The sequence below is a fragment of the Antechinus flavipes genome, chromosome 5 (genome assembly GCF_016432865.1).
Source record: "Antechinus flavipes isolate AdamAnt ecotype Samford, QLD, Australia chromosome 5, AdamAnt_v2, whole genome shotgun sequence".
NCBI classification, from domain to species: domain Eukaryota; kingdom Metazoa; phylum Chordata; class Mammalia; order Dasyuromorphia; family Dasyuridae; genus Antechinus; species Antechinus flavipes.
In genome coordinates this window covers 22,782,958-22,800,483 of record NC_067402.1, presented here as the reverse complement: position 1 = coordinate 22,800,483, position 17,526 = coordinate 22,782,958, and the positions used below count along the sequence as shown (strand labels likewise).

The 17,526-nt window shown below is 37.0% G+C and overlaps 1 protein-coding gene across 12 annotated transcripts in view; it reads left to right on the top strand.

Moving 5' to 3' along the window:
* RBMS3 (RNA binding motif single stranded interacting protein 3) overlaps positions 1–17,526 on the top strand; it is a 1,470,243-nt gene that overhangs the window by 1,393,616 nt on the left and 59,101 nt on the right. For 11 of the 12 annotated variants that reach the window (XM_052001746.1, XM_052001747.1, XM_052001748.1 and 8 more), the window contains one exon: positions 14,549–14,659. The exons of the other annotated variant lie outside the window; for it this stretch is intronic. In XM_052001746.1, coding sequence (XP_051857706.1) covers positions 14,549–14,659 — 111 coding nt within the window. The remainder of the gene's footprint in view (positions 1–14,548; positions 14,660–17,526) is intronic. 12 annotated transcript variants of the gene reach the window in all.

Here is a 17,526-nt window from a genome sequence, read left to right as displayed (position 1 = left end):
GAGGGGTCCTCAAACTATGGCCCATGGGCCAGATGCAGCAGCTGAGGACGTTTATCCCCCTCACCCAGGACTATGAAGTTTCTTTATTTAAAGACCCACAAAACAAAGTTTTTGTTTTTATTGTAGTCTGGCCCTACAGCAGTCTGAGGGATGGTGAACTGGCCCCCTATTTAAAAAGTTTGAGGGCCCCTGCTCTAGACCATCAGGGCACTATAAGGTAACCAGATCTTCAACTGATAACTGAACCCCATATTCACAGCTGGGCAAACAGTCTGCAATTAGCAATCTTTTTAAGATTCAACAATGAGCTTCCAAAAGTGAGTTTCATTTCCATTTCTTTTTCCAAATCTCCAAATTCCTCTGTTAATGATAATCAAATTAATTAAAAAACAGTTTAGATCTAAGGATCTATTTAATTCTAGATACTGAAGAAAAGGATTACTAGGATTCTAACTCTTATTAAACTTATAATAGCTAATTATTTCAGGAGATTATACCTTTTGTATAACTTCCAAATATAACCCAAGGCCATGTAGGCATTTTCATGACCCAGTCTTCACATTGACACTAAAGCTTTATCACCTAATGACCACTGATGGCACCAATTCAGATACTTAAAATTAACTTATCCATTGCCCAAACTCACCCACTCCCAAAAAGTAAGAGAGAGAAAACCCAGGGAAATGAGGAATGTTTCTACTAACAAGGTTCACATTTCTTTTCTTATTTTATTTATTTAATATTTTCCCCATTTACATCAAAACATTTTTTTTACATCTGTTTTTAAAATTTTTGAGTTTTAAGTTATCTCCCTTATCTCCCACTATTAAGAAGCCATATATGAAGTTATGCAAAACATTTCCATAAAAGTCAAGTTGTGAAAGAAAACATAGAATCTCCCACCCAAATAAAAATAAAAACCCTTAAGAAAAAATTGTCTAAAAAAAGTCAAAGAGAGGGAATGTTTCAATTTGTATTCAGATACAATCAGTTCCTTTCTGAATATGGATAGGATTTTTCATCAAAAGTCCTTTAGAATAGTCATGAATGATTATACTACTAGGAATAGCAGTCATTTATGGCTGATCATCCCAGAACATTATTGTTAGTTAATGTATGATGCATTTCACTGTGTTTGAGTTCATCGAGGACTTTTTTTTTTTTTTTGTTGTTGTTGTTGTTGTTGTTGTTGTTTGTTTTTTTGTTTTTTCTGAGAGCATCCTGCTCATCATTTCCCAAAGAACAATAATATTCCATCACAAACACATACTGCAGTTTATCGAGCCATTCCCCAATTGATGGGCATCATGTCAATTCCATTTTTTTTAACTCTGAGAAGAAAGCTGCTATGAATATCTTTGTACATATAGATCATTTACCTTTTTTTGAATCTCTTTTGGTAGTTATGCCTGGTAGTAATGTCATGAATTTATATGTCTTTGGGCATGGATCATATCTTTTGATCATTTATCAATTGGGGCATGGATCTTATTTTTTTAAAATAAGTTTGACTTAGTTCCCTCTGTGTTTGAAAAATGAGGCCTTATTAGAGAAACTTGCTTCAAAATTCTTTTTACAACTGTATTTTCGCCCATTTATTCGCTCCTTTCACCCTGTACCACTGCAAAAGTGTTTTGGTACCCTCCCCCAATATGCCTTCTTTTTTATCACCTTCTCCCTATTTCTATATCCCATTTCCCTTCTAGTTTCCTGTAGGATAAAATAGATTTCTATATGAAGAATTTTTGTTATTTCCTCTTTGAATCAATTCTGATGATCATAAGATTCACTTCTCTTCCTTTCTTCCTCCCTCTTCCCCTCCACTGTAAAAGTTTTTTCTTGCCCCTTTCTTATGCCAGATAATTCACATCATTCCACTTCTCCCTTTCCTTTTCTCCCAGTACATTCCTGTCTAACCCCTTAATTTCATATTTTTAAAAACATATTATTCTTTCCTATTCAACTCACACCTATACTCTCTGTCAACATATACTCCTTTTAACTTCCATAATAATGAGAAAGTTTCTCATGAATAGGACGTATCATCCTCCCATGTAGGGATGTAAAAAGATAAGTCTTTTAAAGTCCCTTATGACAACTTTCCTGATTACCTCCTTATGCTTCTTGCGAGTCCTCTATTTGAAAATCAAATTTGCCATTCAGCTCTTTTTTTTTTCATCATGAATATTTGAAAATCCTCTATTTCATTAAATGACCACCTTTTCCTCTGAAGGATTATATTCAGTTTTGCTAGGTAGGTGATTCTTGATTGTTATCCTAGCTCCATTGCTTTCCAGTTATCATATTCCAAGCCCTTTGGCTCTTTAATGTAGAAGCTGCTGAATCTTGTGTTATCCTGACTGTGGCTCCACTATACTTGAATTGTTTTTTTTTTTTTTCCCTGAATGTTTGCAATATTTTTTCCTTGACCTGAGAGTTTCAGAATTTGGCTATAAGTCATGATAGTTGTCAGTTTTGGTTCCCATTTATGTTTTTTTTTTTTAATAATAGCTTTTTATTTTCAAAATATGTGCAAAGATAGTTTTCTTCATTCACCCTTGCAACAAAAAAGGTGAAAATATTATGTGGTGAGCCACATTCAGTCCCCACAGCTCTCTCTCTGGGTGCAAATGCCTTTCTCCATCACAAGTCTATTAGAATCAGTCTGAATTACCTCCTTGTTGAAAAGAGTCAATGCCATCATAGTTGACTATCACATAATCTTGTTGTTGTTGTGACTAATGATCTCCTGGTTCTTCTCATTTCATTTAGCATCAGTTCATATAGGTCCCCAGGACTCTTTGAAATCGTCCTGCTGATCATTTCTTATAGAACAGTAATGTTCCATAGCAATAATATTCCAATAATTCCATATTGTTCTTATAAAATAATAATAATCCATCCCAGTGAGCATCCACTCAATTTCCTCACCATTATAAAAGAGACTGTTAAATAAACATTTTTGCACATACAGGTCCTTTTCTCTTTTTTATGATCTCTTTGGGATACAGACTCAGTAAAGATACTGCTGGATGAAAGGGTAGGCACATTTTGATTGCCCTTTGGTTTCCATTTATTACAAACAAGACAGTTTAGAACTGAAATCTTTTAAACACATGAGTATTCACAAGATAGATCTGCCTCGTTTGCTATATTTGGACAATGGGTTTGGCTGCTAAGTTTTAAAATATTGGGCTTACATTATGAATGAAATTGCAGCAGTATTGTCTTTGTGGAATATTTTTCTTTCTGTTGATTTGATTCTTTGTTTTGCATAAGTGCACGTATTACATGTGTCCATGGATTTAGTGATTTATGTAGAACTTCTCCACTAACATTTTAAAGTACATCTAATGCCACATGAATTTCGCCAGTTTTTGATAAAGAATATCTATCTTTGGGTTTTTATTTGGAGCATATTAGAGTCAATAAAGCATCTGTGGTTTTAAAATTGAAGTGGAACCCAGGAGATTAGGCATTCATTTTGGTTCAAAATAATTTTCTTTAGGGTACCATACTTTTATTTGGGATCCAAAGAAAGTTCAAGAAAGTCAGGATCATGGGGAAATGTTAACTATAGAAGTACTCCAAAACTTTTTCCAACATGTGAGATATATCTCTCTTTTAACTGTACGCACTCTGATGATAAGGACTGTGTTTTAATTAAATTACTTTCTATCTTCCCCTCACTACCATCATCCCTTACTTCTGAGCTCTCAGCAAAGTATCCTTACTTCATTTATATGTGACTGCGAGGTTCTGTGTAAGCTACAAGTAATGAGAATTAGATTCATGTTCAGTTTTGTTTTTGTTGTCCTTTTTCTTCATTTGTTTTTGTTTTGAGGTTTGGGGGATTGTTGGGGTTGTTTGTTTTTGTTTTGCTTTTGGAGCAAGTCACTTTTTCTCAGGCAACTCTATAGAATTTATTTAATAAACTTTGTTGAGGAAAGTATTCCCCAACCTAATCCAATTATTGCCCAGAGAAACAAAGGCAGAATTGGAGTATGCCTTACCTTCAAATTGATTACATTTTAGAGCAGGGAGGGACTTAAAATGTGGACATGGTAAAGCAGTATAGGAAGGTTGAAAAGGGAAAAAAGTGTTGAATACTGAGAGGAATCAGGAAAGATTCTACTTCAGACAAGGTAATTGAATTGAGGAAGGGAAGGATTGTAGGAAACAGATGAGAGGAAAAGTTTGTATCAAGAATGAGAGACAATTTCTCATGCATGGAAGGTGAAGATGGTTTGAGAACCATCTAATTTCCTTAGAAAATGTTATAATTCACTAAACTAATGATGACTATTGGTTGCCATACAGAATTTTTGTGGCATACCACTGCTTATTGACATTTTCAGTATCGCTTGGATCCCACTGTTCTTGACCAAGAAGAGGACCACCATCAGAGCATTCATAATTTCCCTGTTTGTTGACTGGCCAGATGGGGAAAAAAAAAAAAAAACTTGAAAGTTGCTTCCACAGAGACATGAAAATGCTTATGGAAGGATCCCAGTGCTAGAAGTGGAGCATGTGAAGATATTCTGAACAAATCAAGTGGGGAAAGACACTGATTTTTGATTAGCTGGGAACATTCGAAAATGACTAATCAATCAAAGGAAATTTCCTTTTTTCTTTCTTTGGCTCTCCTGTTAGTACCTCCCCAATTCCAAACCATATGATCTTTTCTGGACTCTGGAGATTAAGGAGAGAAGAAGGCCTCCAAATCCCAGAAGTCTATGCAGGTCTGGGCCATTCTTACTCCCTCTAGGGAAGGTAGTATATTTGGATTTAAAGTTCATTCTGAAGGTGGTAAAAAGTATGGGTATGCTCTCACAACTAAGATTGTTGATATTCCTTAAAAATATGGGAACTAGTAGAGGGCAGAAACTTTCTTGTTGACATTGATACCAAAAAAGTTCAAGGTTTTGAAATCCTCTTTCCTCATATTTCTCTTGTTTTTTTTCAGTCAAACTGAAATATTGCTCATCATAGTTCTGGAAGTTAAAAAAAAAAAAGTTAATCCAGTCAATTATCTGAAAAATTCAGAGTAGTAAATATTTTGACCTGAGATATCCAAATGAAATAAAAGTTTGCTGTGTATTTTCTCTTTAATTGTGTAACTAATTGCCTAACTTCTGTCTTTGGGGAAAAGCTAAAACCGCAATCTCAGATACAAATTTCATCAGATTCATAATAGCAGAGGAATTACAAATATAACGGGCTGTGATTGATTGCAGATCTGCACATGGATACTAGCTTCACCTCACTCCAAGAGAGGTTCATATTCACATTAGCTATTAGTGAAAAGGATTTTTTTTTCTTCTTTGAACCTCTCAAAGTCATTGTTTCATATGTGGTACCAAGGTATGGGAGCCACACTAAGGAAATCATGACAATTAAAAAATTCTAAGAGATATAATTCTGGATGATTAGCATTTTATTAATAAGGACAATGCATTTATTAATGAAAGTATTGTCATATGACCATCTCTCTTAGACCTCTCATATTTGTGGGCTCACACTTTAGATGCACTTTGAAAGGTAGATATTCCTAAAAGGTACCAATCAACTCTGATTGGTTAGCACAATGGGAGATAGATTATATTAAAAGGAGAGTCTTGGGGCACATGACTTGGATCACCCAAATTTTGATCAAAGATACAGCAATTTTCATATCACCTATGTAACAAAAGGGAAAATCAGTACTTTGCAGACTATATGAGTATACATACATTAGAAACACATCCATTATCCCAAACTGAGAATTTTGTTTACTGTCTTATTAGATCTCATCCTGAAGAGATATTTACCACATTGGTTGATTTTTGGTTGAGGAAGCAGATAATGGGGAAAACCTTGGTCCCCATACAAGAATCAGTTATTAAATGCAAGAGAAAAACAATCATTTGTCACAAAATAGTAGATCTCCAGAGATGCTAAAATACAGATCCATTATATTTGGCAGAGTTTTTTCTACCAGGGTTAGACAAGTAGGGACCAAACTTTCAATTCTTTCTACTAACAAATAAAAATAGGACCTCTGAACAATAAATAAAAGTAGTAGTGAGTCTTTCTCAAATTCCATTATCTGCTCAAGAGATTAGGATACTTAGAGCACAAATTAAGAGCTAAAGAAGACATTAGAGATAATCCAGTCTATTCCTTCCCATCCTTCCATTTTATAGATGAGGAAATAAAAACTTTTGGGTCAGATTAAATAGTTTGCACAGTCATTGACTTGTCAGAATAAGCAAGAAGTCAGAATTTTTAACCTGCATTTAACCTGTCTCACTCTACATCCAACTCTTTTTCTACTATATCAATTAATTACCTTTAATATTCATTACATGAACAGATAGAACTAAACTCTTCCACAGTACAAATAATTCAATGAATAAGTATTTTTTTAAGTCCATGTACTATATTAAAAGTAGAAAGACATAAATAACAAATGTCTTTCTTTCAAAAAAAGCTTATACTCGGGAATAATACTATTATTACTATATATTAATTACTATATTTTACTTATTAATTACTATATATTAATACTATAAATATACATTTATGCGAATGATTGTAGTCTGTTTCTGGAATTAACATTGTAGTTGATTAGGATAGAGTAGCTTCCTGGTAAGAAAGGAGCCAAAATATCATTGTCAAGATGTCACTGACTTTTTTTTTCTTCTTTTAATCATAGTTTCAGTTGAAAAAGTAAAATGCAGATCAAGTTTCTGAACTGAAAATGTGTTCCAAGTATTGGCAGAAACCTAAAAATGCTGGGGTCTTCTGGCCACGAATCAAAGACATCTGCTCAGTATATAAAGATCTTTGGAGATTTTGCCCAAATTAGATTAAAATTGTTTTCATCAAAAGTGGGGCTGCCCTCTCTGCAGTCCATCTTTGGGGCTTCCCTAATTCAGTTTTACAGAGATGGTGATGACCAGCCTCTCCTGATCCTTGTATAGCTCCCCAGGCTGTGTTGCAGAATTTAGACATGTTAGGCTGTGAATCTTTGCAATTTTCAAAACTGAGCAAATCCAGATATCCGGAGATGGCTAAAATGAAAAATCTGTTCCCCTTTGACATGCCATTTACTAAGTGAGCCTCGTCAAGGAGCACGTTCTATATTTTTCAAGTAAACCCAATTACCCTTAATGTGATGGCAACATATGAAACTAAATGTTCTGTTTTCTGCAACTCCAACTCAGTGGACAGGAATGGCTTTGAAAGTACACCTTTTGAAATTCAATTATGGTTGGGGGACCCTGATATTGCCCTTACCACCAGATGGCATTTCCTTAATTAAATATATTCCCCACCCCCTTGAGATTTCTTCCAAGATTGTATAAACTCTGAAGAATTAAAGGATAGACAAATGCTAGGAAGATTTTCCTGGTTATTAATATTCCCTCCCGCCCTTAAATTAGGTTGTATTTTTTAAAGTTTAAATTTTGTAGATACAAATGTATTCACAGTACAACATAAACTCCTTTGGGGCAAAGATTGCCTTCTTTGATTTTAATTTTGTCTTTTTGCCAATCCCTCTCCATACCTGGAACATAGTAGGTACTTAATAAGTATTTGCTGAACTGAGAAAAATAGAATCATTTTTGTTCTAGGTGATTGTACCTTTCAATCTCTGTGGAATAGAGGCAGGGTGGCTCTAACAAATCCTGGCCAAGAAGCTTATTTACTTCCCCAGGGTTTCATTTCCAAAATACTTAAGATTCTATAAATTCCTTATTCTTGAGACTGTTGAGGAAATTTATGTTCTCACTAATCTATGGTACTCCCTAACTTCATTCCCTGAACCAGTCTATGAAATGTGAGTAACTGAATATCTTTTCCCCCAAGATCCCTTATTTTATTATTCATTATTTGCGATAAATGGTTCTACTGGCACTGGGAGAGGTTTTTTTTCCCCCCAAATTGTTTCCACTCTGTGCCTGGTGTTGTTATTTACAATACCAAATTATGACAAATCCCTTCCCACTCTTCTCCTTTGATTGTCAGGTTTCTGGTATATGCACAGAAGCCGCCATCAGCCTGTCGCATCTGTAATCAAACCAAGTCCCCAACCGTCACTTTTGCAGTAGATTCTCTGAGAGACAAATCAAGTCATCTTATCCTTGGGAGCCTCCCAAATTAATTTTTATTTCAGGCAGTCGGTCCTTTCTTTTTAGCCAGCTAGGTTTTGATTGATTAGGCCCTGAGACATATTGGATGACATTGACATGCATGTATGTTTCCTTGTGTAAGCAAATGGTATCTGTCAGTGACCTCAATATGGAATGAGGTGATCTCTGAGGCAGAGGAGAATATAGGGATGTCTTTGATGAAAACAAAAGAGAGTAAGAGGAAGGGAGGGAGGAAAGAGAGTGAGAAAAGAGAGGGGGAGGAGACTGTTCTTACCCAATACAGTTTTTGGCTTTCTCTCTGAATAGTGTCCTTTTCTGCTGCCAGATCAGTCTGATTAGATTTGTATATCTTCATGAATTTTTATAACTGAAATGCATTTGGGAGTCTCCAGGGGCATGTATTTCCAAGAATAACGCCCAAGTCCCAGGTTCAAGAACAAGCCAGAAATCTCAGGCCAACTGGGGATTAGAATATTGCGAAAATGTCTTCCTGGGGAGAGGGGGGTGAGTAGGGGAAGGACTGATTACCGGCAGGTTTCCTAACATGAGGTTACCCCGCAAAAAATGTCCAATTAAGATGATGCTGGATTCTTCCCATAATGTTTGTGTTGCGAAATATTTACTTCTAGCTTAAGGTGGACAGAGGCTTGAGAGGAAAGCAATTGACTGCACACATGTTATGCAGTACTTTGCAAAAAGGATGGAAGCAGATGAAGAAATGGGTCCCATTAGAATGGGAACCAGATTTGTGCCACAAGACCCTGGTGTCTTAGTTTCCAAATCAGCATGGAAAAGTACTTGGATACTTAGAGAAGAACTCCATGCTTCAACCTGTTCTTAATTTTGCTGCTTTAGGCTGGAGGTACGGCGTGATCTAAGACTAAATTTGGAGCTAGGACCTGGCTTGAAGAAAGCTCTGGCTGTGACACTTCTTAACCACTCCCCACCACTTTCCTCAGCTATAAGATGGGAGATTGGTTTAGATGACCTGGAAGGCTCCCCCAGGACCTAAATCCATGCACCTGTTTTAATTCTCATTCTGACTCAAGCTTCAAATGCCTATCATCTTTGACACAGGAAATTTGATTTCTTTTTCTCATATTCCTCAAATCAGAGTCTAGACAATATTTTTTTCACAATGCCTTTTTACGGAGGTGATGGGATGATAGGTGTGAGATATTGAATATACCATCAAAAACAATAGGTTGGTTTTGCTAAACTCTTTTTTTTTCTCTTTCTTTTTAAATATGTTCCAAAGAATGACTGACTGAGGAAGAGAAGGGGAAAGGATGCATTAGATAATGAAAATGATATCAGTATAAAATATCTCAATAAAAATCACACCTTTAAAAAAATCCATGTTTTCTAAATATCTGCCTCTGAAGACTATTTTCTTCCATCAATCATAAGACTATAGATAGAAGGGATCTCACAGGCCTTCTAACCCCATCTTATCTTTTTACAGGTAGGAAACTGAGACCTGTCAATATTAAATGTCTTGTCCAAAGGCACAAAGCTAGTAAATGTTAGAAACAGGATATGAACCCAGATTTTAATAACTCCAAGCCCTAGATTCTATCTACTCAGTCAAGCTACTTCTATCAACAAGGGTTTATTAATGTCTACTACTTGTCAAACACTATATTAGGGACTGAGGTTATAAAGATAACAAGAGTAATTCCTACTTATTGTGTGCAAGAGATGTTAAAAGGAGAGAGAGGAAAAAAAATACTTTTTAAAAAAGTTAATTTATCCAAGGCAATACCAATAAATTTTGAATGGAAAATGCCATCTGCACTCAGAAAAAGAACTGTGGTGATTAAATGTAAAACAACATGTGCTATCTTTACTTCTTTTTTCTGTTTTTTTCTCTCTCCTGTGGTATTTCCATTTTCTTCCAATTTTTCTCTCCTAACATGATTCATGAAGAAATGTATATTTAAAAGTTAATAAACATGTGTAACCAGAAAAAAATAAAACAATATGAAAAAGTTAATTCAATGTAAATAAATTCAAAATGGAAATAGAACTCAAGTCAAGAACATTTGTCAATTTAAATAATAAGCTAGCAAAGATAAAGGGCATTCCTTTTCTTAGAGATGTCTCTTTTGACTGTATTCTAGGAATTTACTTTATAGAGAACTTCGTTTAGGTAGTCTTTCCTGCTCCTCCCACATGTGTCTGACCACACCTTCTCAATCTTCTTTACTTGATCTTCATCCAGGTTGAAACTGCTAACCATGGCTGTTCTCCAAAATGTCATTTTGGGCCTTTTTTCTCTTTTCTCTTTCCCCTCTATGCTATTTCATTTGGTGATCTCATCAACTACCAATGATTTAATTATCTCTATATAGCTGATTCTCAGATCTCTTTTTATCCAGCACAAATCTTGTTTCTTATATACAATCTCTTATGTCCAACTGAGTATAGGACATCTCAAATCTCCTTTCCCATAGATAATTCAAACTCAACATGTCCAAAATAAACATCATTCTCTTTCTCCCCAAACCCTCCTCTCTTCCTAATTTCCTTTCTTTTATATTTTCAAGAGCACCAGCATCCTTCTGATCATCTAGGTTCAATGTCACCCTGATCTGTTTCCCTTCCCATATCATATCAATTTCCAAGTTCTGTCAATTCTTTACCATAAAAACCTTCATCTTTCCTCTTATCCTCCCACTACTTTGAGGGATCCCTGTTTCTTCTTGACTAGACTAGTACAGTAGCCTTCTAGATGCTTTCTATGCCTCAATCCCATCTTCATTCCAGTCCATCAACTATGAACTTGCTCTTCCAAAAGCACTGGACTGATCATGTTACTCCTTCTATGACTCAAACTCCATTGGCTTCCTATTATCTTCAGGTTCAAGCATAAAAACCTGGATCTTTTCAAGACTTTCCTAACCCAACCTCTTCCAATCTTTCCACCTTTGTGTTTCTATATATGTGCACGTGATCCAATAACAGTTTTGCCCAAGACACTTCATTTTCTGACTACATTTTCACTGAAAACCCAGAATTCTCTCCTTCTCATTATTCCCTCACTTGCCTCATTCTCAAAGTGCCATCTGCTGCAAAAAAGACTTTTCCAAACCCACTTAATGTTACTGCTTTCTTTTTTTTGATAATTTTCCCCATATATAGTTGTTGTTTGGTGTTTGTTTTGTATAGAGTCGAGACATCTCCCCCTCTATGAGCTTCTTGAGATCAGAGAGTGTTTTTTGCCTTTCTTTGTATCCCAGCACTTAGCACAATATCTGAAATATAGAAGGTGTTTAATAAATGTGGACCTAATTTGTTTTGTCCAAGCCCAGTGTTACCCCATTCTCATCTGGGTGGGTTTATCCCCTGAAGGATAGCTCTACAATGTATATTCTACTTATAAGCAAGATGATGATTCTTCCTTGGCTCAAATAATGGTGACCCATGATGCAACATAAAGAGAGACAAGACTTCAGTTTGTTGACCACACATTTTGAGAAAGATTCTCATGAGAGCCCCACCAAAGGAGAATCAAAGAGTAAACTTTCTATTGTTGGGCTGGAACCATGGAGTTACAGACATGTAAGGTTTCTGGCCCCCCCTCATAAGCATTTGGCCTCTGGTGCCTGCAAACCTATAGTCTGCTGAGGGCAAGCTCCCCTTCAGAGAGCCTGCTTCCTCTCCCCTAGGTAAAATGAGATTTTATCTCACTGTCTGCTGAAGGGCTCATTCACTCTTGTGTATTCTTTGTTATAGTCTAATGTGTATAATTTGACTTGTTTGCTGTTTTCTTTGATAAAGATGATCTTTTGTATAGACAGTATTTGGGAGGAAACACTTAGGCTGAGAGCTTTCCTATCAAATGCAATCAGGAAAGCAGCTTTTACTCTAACCCCAGACTAGAGATACTGGGAGCTGGCACAAAGATATAATTTTACCTCCCTAGATACTGGAAGAGATATAGCGTAGTCTGAATTCTGGTCCTATCTGCCTAATAGTGGCCCTACTTAGGTCACTAAAAGTGCCAAGATAGAGAAAAAGAAACAGGGAGAGAGAGAAAGAGAGAGAGAGAGAGAGAGAGAGAGAGAGAGAGAGAGAGAGAGAGAGAGAGAGAGAGAGAAAGAAAGAGAGAGAGAGAGAGAGAGAGAAACAGAGACAGAGACACGGAGACAGACAGACAGACAGATGCAGACAGAGAGACAGAGACAGACAGAGAGAGGAAGAGGGAGAAAGAGAGACACCTAAAGAAAGAGGCTTTGAACTTGTTAAGTAAAGAAAAGGCAGAGTGGGAAGCTTATTGTGTCAGCCAAAAGAGGGGGCTTCAGTATGGAAAACATGGTGACAAACCACAGTCTTAAGCAAAAGCTTTCAGGAGACATTTGCTTATGGTAATTGTTTTGTGTTTTGAGACTGCCACCCACACTCATCTGTCCTGGCTTATTCACTGCCAAATTGTTTATTGTGATATGATAATAGGCCCATATTCTTTTATGGAGGAGGAGGAGGAAGAAGAGGAAGAAAAAGAGGAGACTAAATGGAAAAATAAGATGTTTATTTGTATGACCATTTAGTAAAAAGTGCATACATAAATAATACCATCACATAGAAATTTTGAATCTATGCCTCAGTTTCTTCACATGTGAAATATAGTGATTGTTCCAAATGATTTCTAACATCCTTCTCTGACTATAGTGATTTACAAGTATGTGAGTGTTGCACTAAAGGCCTTCACTCTACCACTCAAGCATTAAGCATTTATTAAGCTTGTGATCTGGATTGAGGGAAATGAGTAAAGACAGCATATACAAATGTGTCGAGTCCAGGTTAGCACCTTGGATGCCTTAGAATCCGGCGCAATCAGGATAAGCAAAAGTCCTTGATCTTTATTCTTGGTTTTTAGGGGGAGAAGTGAAGGGAAATGGGCACAAGCTCTCCACAATTTCCTTTCTCTTCATCCACTGCAACAGTGACTCTGGTTTGTCTTACTCCACCCCCTAATCCCTCTTACAATACTCTGTTTACACCAAAAGATCGCGAGTCAGCACAGAATAGTGGGAAGGGCCATTTTCCAAGCATATGCTAATAGAGTATTGTCCAATAGGTAATTAGTCTTAACTGCTCAGTTGTCTGATTCCAATGCACCTACTCAGAGTTTTAGCCCTTCACACCTATGTAAGTACATACTATAGGTAAAAGATAGTATGGGAAGGGAGCTAGCAATTGAAGATTCAGGAAATATTTTTGAGTTGAGCCTTAAAAAAACTATGGATACTGAGAAGTAAAGTTGAGAACAGATTGCATTTTAAGTCTTCAGGATGATGAGCATTACAAAATATTTCCAAGGTAGAAATGTTTCAGGAATGGTCCAGGCAAAAGATTGTATGTCCATTGTCAAAGGACCAGCCCAGCTAAGTTCAGAGAGGCTCATTACCAGAAGGGCAGCTGTGGGATGATGAATTTTTCAATCACAGCAACCAACTTTTTTTTTTTTTTAATCATCAAAGAAGGTTTATACTCTGCATTAACAGAGTAAGGAACCTCACTGAAGAAATCACAGTTCTTTGTAGCCAGTATTGACAGATGAATCCCTCAATCTGGGAGTATTTATTGAGCACCTTCCAAAAGGGTGCTCCATAGCCTGGGGAATTATCTGAAAGGTGTGTGCTAGGAATTGAGTGTCCAAAGCACTTGAATGAGGACCCATTGACTTGCTGTAACATTTGTCTCACCGAGGCATCGAACAGCATCAAATAGAGTTCCATCATCTTGTCTGCTCAAATCGAAGGCATGGGAAGAAGCTTGATAAATGGGAGGGAGTGGTCAGTGGACACGGGGGCTCTGCTGCCCAATTCTTTTATTTTTGCTTCTAATTCCTATCCTCCAGCAAAGAAATCTCCTGAAGGACCAGGTTTACATTAGCCTTCTTTGTTCAATGGGAGCTGACATTGTGACTGTCAACAGCTAGTCAAGTTTAATCACGGGGAAAATGTCATAATTCAAGACCCTCGTTCAATAGCAGGAAAGCTGAGATAATTGCCATCAGAGCACAAGTTTTTCAGCTGCTGAAGGTTTAACTTGAAGAAACCTGTAGGGAATACTTATGGTATCTGTGGGTCTGTCCATTCTACACAGAGTTCTCAAAATGTAAATGGTAGCCATTTTTCAACATATAGTTACACACTCACCACAGACAAATCATGGGCATTATTTTGTCAGAAGCAATGAAGTCAATGAAGCCATATAATTAGAATGGGCACAAAATGGCCTCGTTAGAAATTGAAATAACAGATGCCTTTATTCTTCTTGTCTGGAGAACACATATGCATTTGACTTGACAGGCTTTTAGCTGATGTTGTTTGTACTTAAGAGACACTATTTCTCCCTGTTTTTGGAGCATGTTTTGAGACGGCAATGATGTATGTTTGTAGGGCGCTGTGATAACACCAACAATGGACCACACTATGTCAATGCAGCCAGCAAGCATGATGGGCCCCCTGACGCAACAGATGAACCATCTTTCCCTGGGCACGACAGGAACGGTAAGCTCTCACCCTCCATTCTATGGTTGCTTTTGTATTTTGGCCCCAGTAAGACATAGAGTGTTTTCTCCTGTAGCATGAACCCATCTCCCTCTGTTCATACCATCTCATTTACTGAAGCATCTCTCAAGACTCCAGTATGGCTTCATCAGGTTCTTGGTACGATGCCATGTGTATGCCTTTCTGTTAATATGTGTGCATGTGCCCACACTGAATACAGTAACCATTCGCCTTCATTTAGGGTCATTTCACACGGCAAGTTCCACTCACTAAAAGGGAAATATGTACGCTTTTTAAAGGCAGCATCTTGTATCCCTTAGTGTTCTCAACTATCTGTTCTTTCCCATGCCTGATTTTCATGTCCCCTGTCCTCCTCAAATAATAACCAATATATCATATTTTGTTTAACTCACTAGTGAAGAAACCAGGATATGACAGGTATATAGAACAGTTGTTTTCATTCCCTTTAAAAGTAAATCAATTTCCTACAAAGAAGTTATTGAACATCATGGGTACTAGAATTCTTTGACTCTCTTCTTGACCATAGAGACACTGGGGATATTGAAAAAGGAAGAAAAGTAATGTAGTTGATGTTTGCTTATTGAATCAAGGAGGCCAGTAGGATTTCTTCCTGATTTAAAAAAAAGTTAGTAAAATAACCTATTTCAGCCTCAATTTTATCTCATCACTTGCACTATAAATAGCCCCATGAGCAAAGGTTTCTGTGAGCTAAGGTTTCCACTGCTTAGTCCCATGCCTGCTACTTAACAGACACTTAATAAATCCAAGTTGACGTGACTTGTATTTAAAAAAAAAATGTTTTAGTAAAGAATTCCTTCATGCTCCAAACTTCAGAAAGGAGGGATAGAAGATTTATTTTCTAGAAATACTTTTGGATATCCTAGTGCTTTAATGGATTTTTTATCTCAACACAGAGATACAGGTATGAGGGACAACTGCCAGCAGTGTTTGTCCCAAAGCTCACCTAGACTGCCTTATCTTTGGTAGTTTTTGTTCATTTTCTTCCATATTTCTTAGGATTGTAGATTTGAAGTAGGAATAATTTTTTTCCACAAAAAAGCTAACTGATGTCCAGGTAGTTTAAGTAACATTTTCCAAGATCAGACCAGTAGTAAGTGGCAATTTTGAGGTTCAAATCCAGGTATTTTGACACTGTATCCTTCTATTTTTCCATTGGACCCACTTCATCACCCAAAGAGAACTGGCCCACTGTGCCGGAGATCTTTCTCTGAGTCTTTTGATTTTGGGGGGAATACTAGTAGAATATTCACATTGTCCATTCCCTATCATCTCTACATGATGAACAACCCTCATCAATTTCCTGGATGGTCTCATCAATTCCAGGAGACATCATGATGCATTGAGCAGCAAGATACCCTAAGAATCAGAAAGACTTGGATTCAATGATGTCTTTCATGTATTCTAATTGTACAAGCAAGTCACTTAACCTTGCAGGGGTCCCAGGCAGAATTACAGGATTGTAAATTGTACCCAAGTTGCCAGTAAGCATCAGTCCAGGGAGTTTCCACATCAGAGAATTCCTCATTCTCAGATGAAATCAAAAGTCCAAATATAAAAAAAAATGTCATTTCTCACTTGCAAGTAAGTCATCATGGGTAAAATACTCTGCAGCCTACATACAGTCATTTTCAATTTTGATTATTGCAAGACTGTGTTATTCTTTGATTCATAATCAATAAATCAGCATATATTATTAAGAACTTGCTATGTTCCAGGTATTATTAAAATCATTTGATCTCCTTAGGCCTCTGTTTTCCCATCTGAAAAATTAGGGAATTGTGTTAAAATACATTTAAGATCCATTCCAGCTTAAATCTCTCCTTGAGAGCAAGGACTTTTCCTCCATTTCTACTACAGCGTGTCTTGCACATAATAGGTACATAATAAATGTTTGTTGACTTGATTCCTACCCATAAATCAAAGATTGAGAGAGTACCATTACCCTGTTAAATGTCCTTATATTGTTGTTATCACTGAGGGGGAAAAAGATCATGGATTTCAGAGGATTTCAGAGAGTAGGATTTCAGACATACAGGGTTGGCTTTCTATGGACCTGGGGGTTGGTCTGAGAAAATGCACAAAGGCAAGATAGAACTAAAAGTGAAGAGGAATCCTATCTGGTTGGACTACAAAGCCCAGAAAATAAACTGGAGTCGGGTTATGGGGACTGTTCAAGGTAGGCTAAGAGGTTTGTATTTTATATGCTGGGCAATGAGGAGTCACTAAAGATTTTGATCAGCTCTCTGCTTTAGACAGATTAGTTCAGCAACAAAAGTAAGGCTAAGTTGGTGAAGGAGAGGGAAGATGCAGGAATATAAGTTAGAATATTGTTGTGTAGCCCAGGCAAGAAGTAAAGAGAGCCTGAATTCTTGCATTTATATTAGGAGAGAAACTGCCAAGAGTTATGGACTGATTGGACGGGAGGTTGGGAGTGGAGATGGGAATGAGGCAGGAAGAGTCAAAAGTGACATTCACATTTCAAAGCTGAATGACTAGGAGAATGGTAGTGGCAAAGAGAAATATGGAAATTGGGAAAAGTAGGCCAGGGTTTGGCAGGGGGTGGGGAATGATTAGTTTATTTGGGGGCAGGCTGAGACTAGTATCAGTAAGATATCCAAGCAAAACTGGGGCTCAGGGGAAAGGTCTGCAGAGTTCTGGATTTGGCACGACAATATTGGGAGTAGTCCACATAAATGTGATAATTGAAGCTGCAGGAGCAGATAAGTATATTCAGGGGGAGCAATGAGAAAATAAAGAGGAGAGAGAGAAAAGATGGATCACGGAGGGAGAGAAGGAAGAGAAAACTATGAAGGGAAATGGTCAGA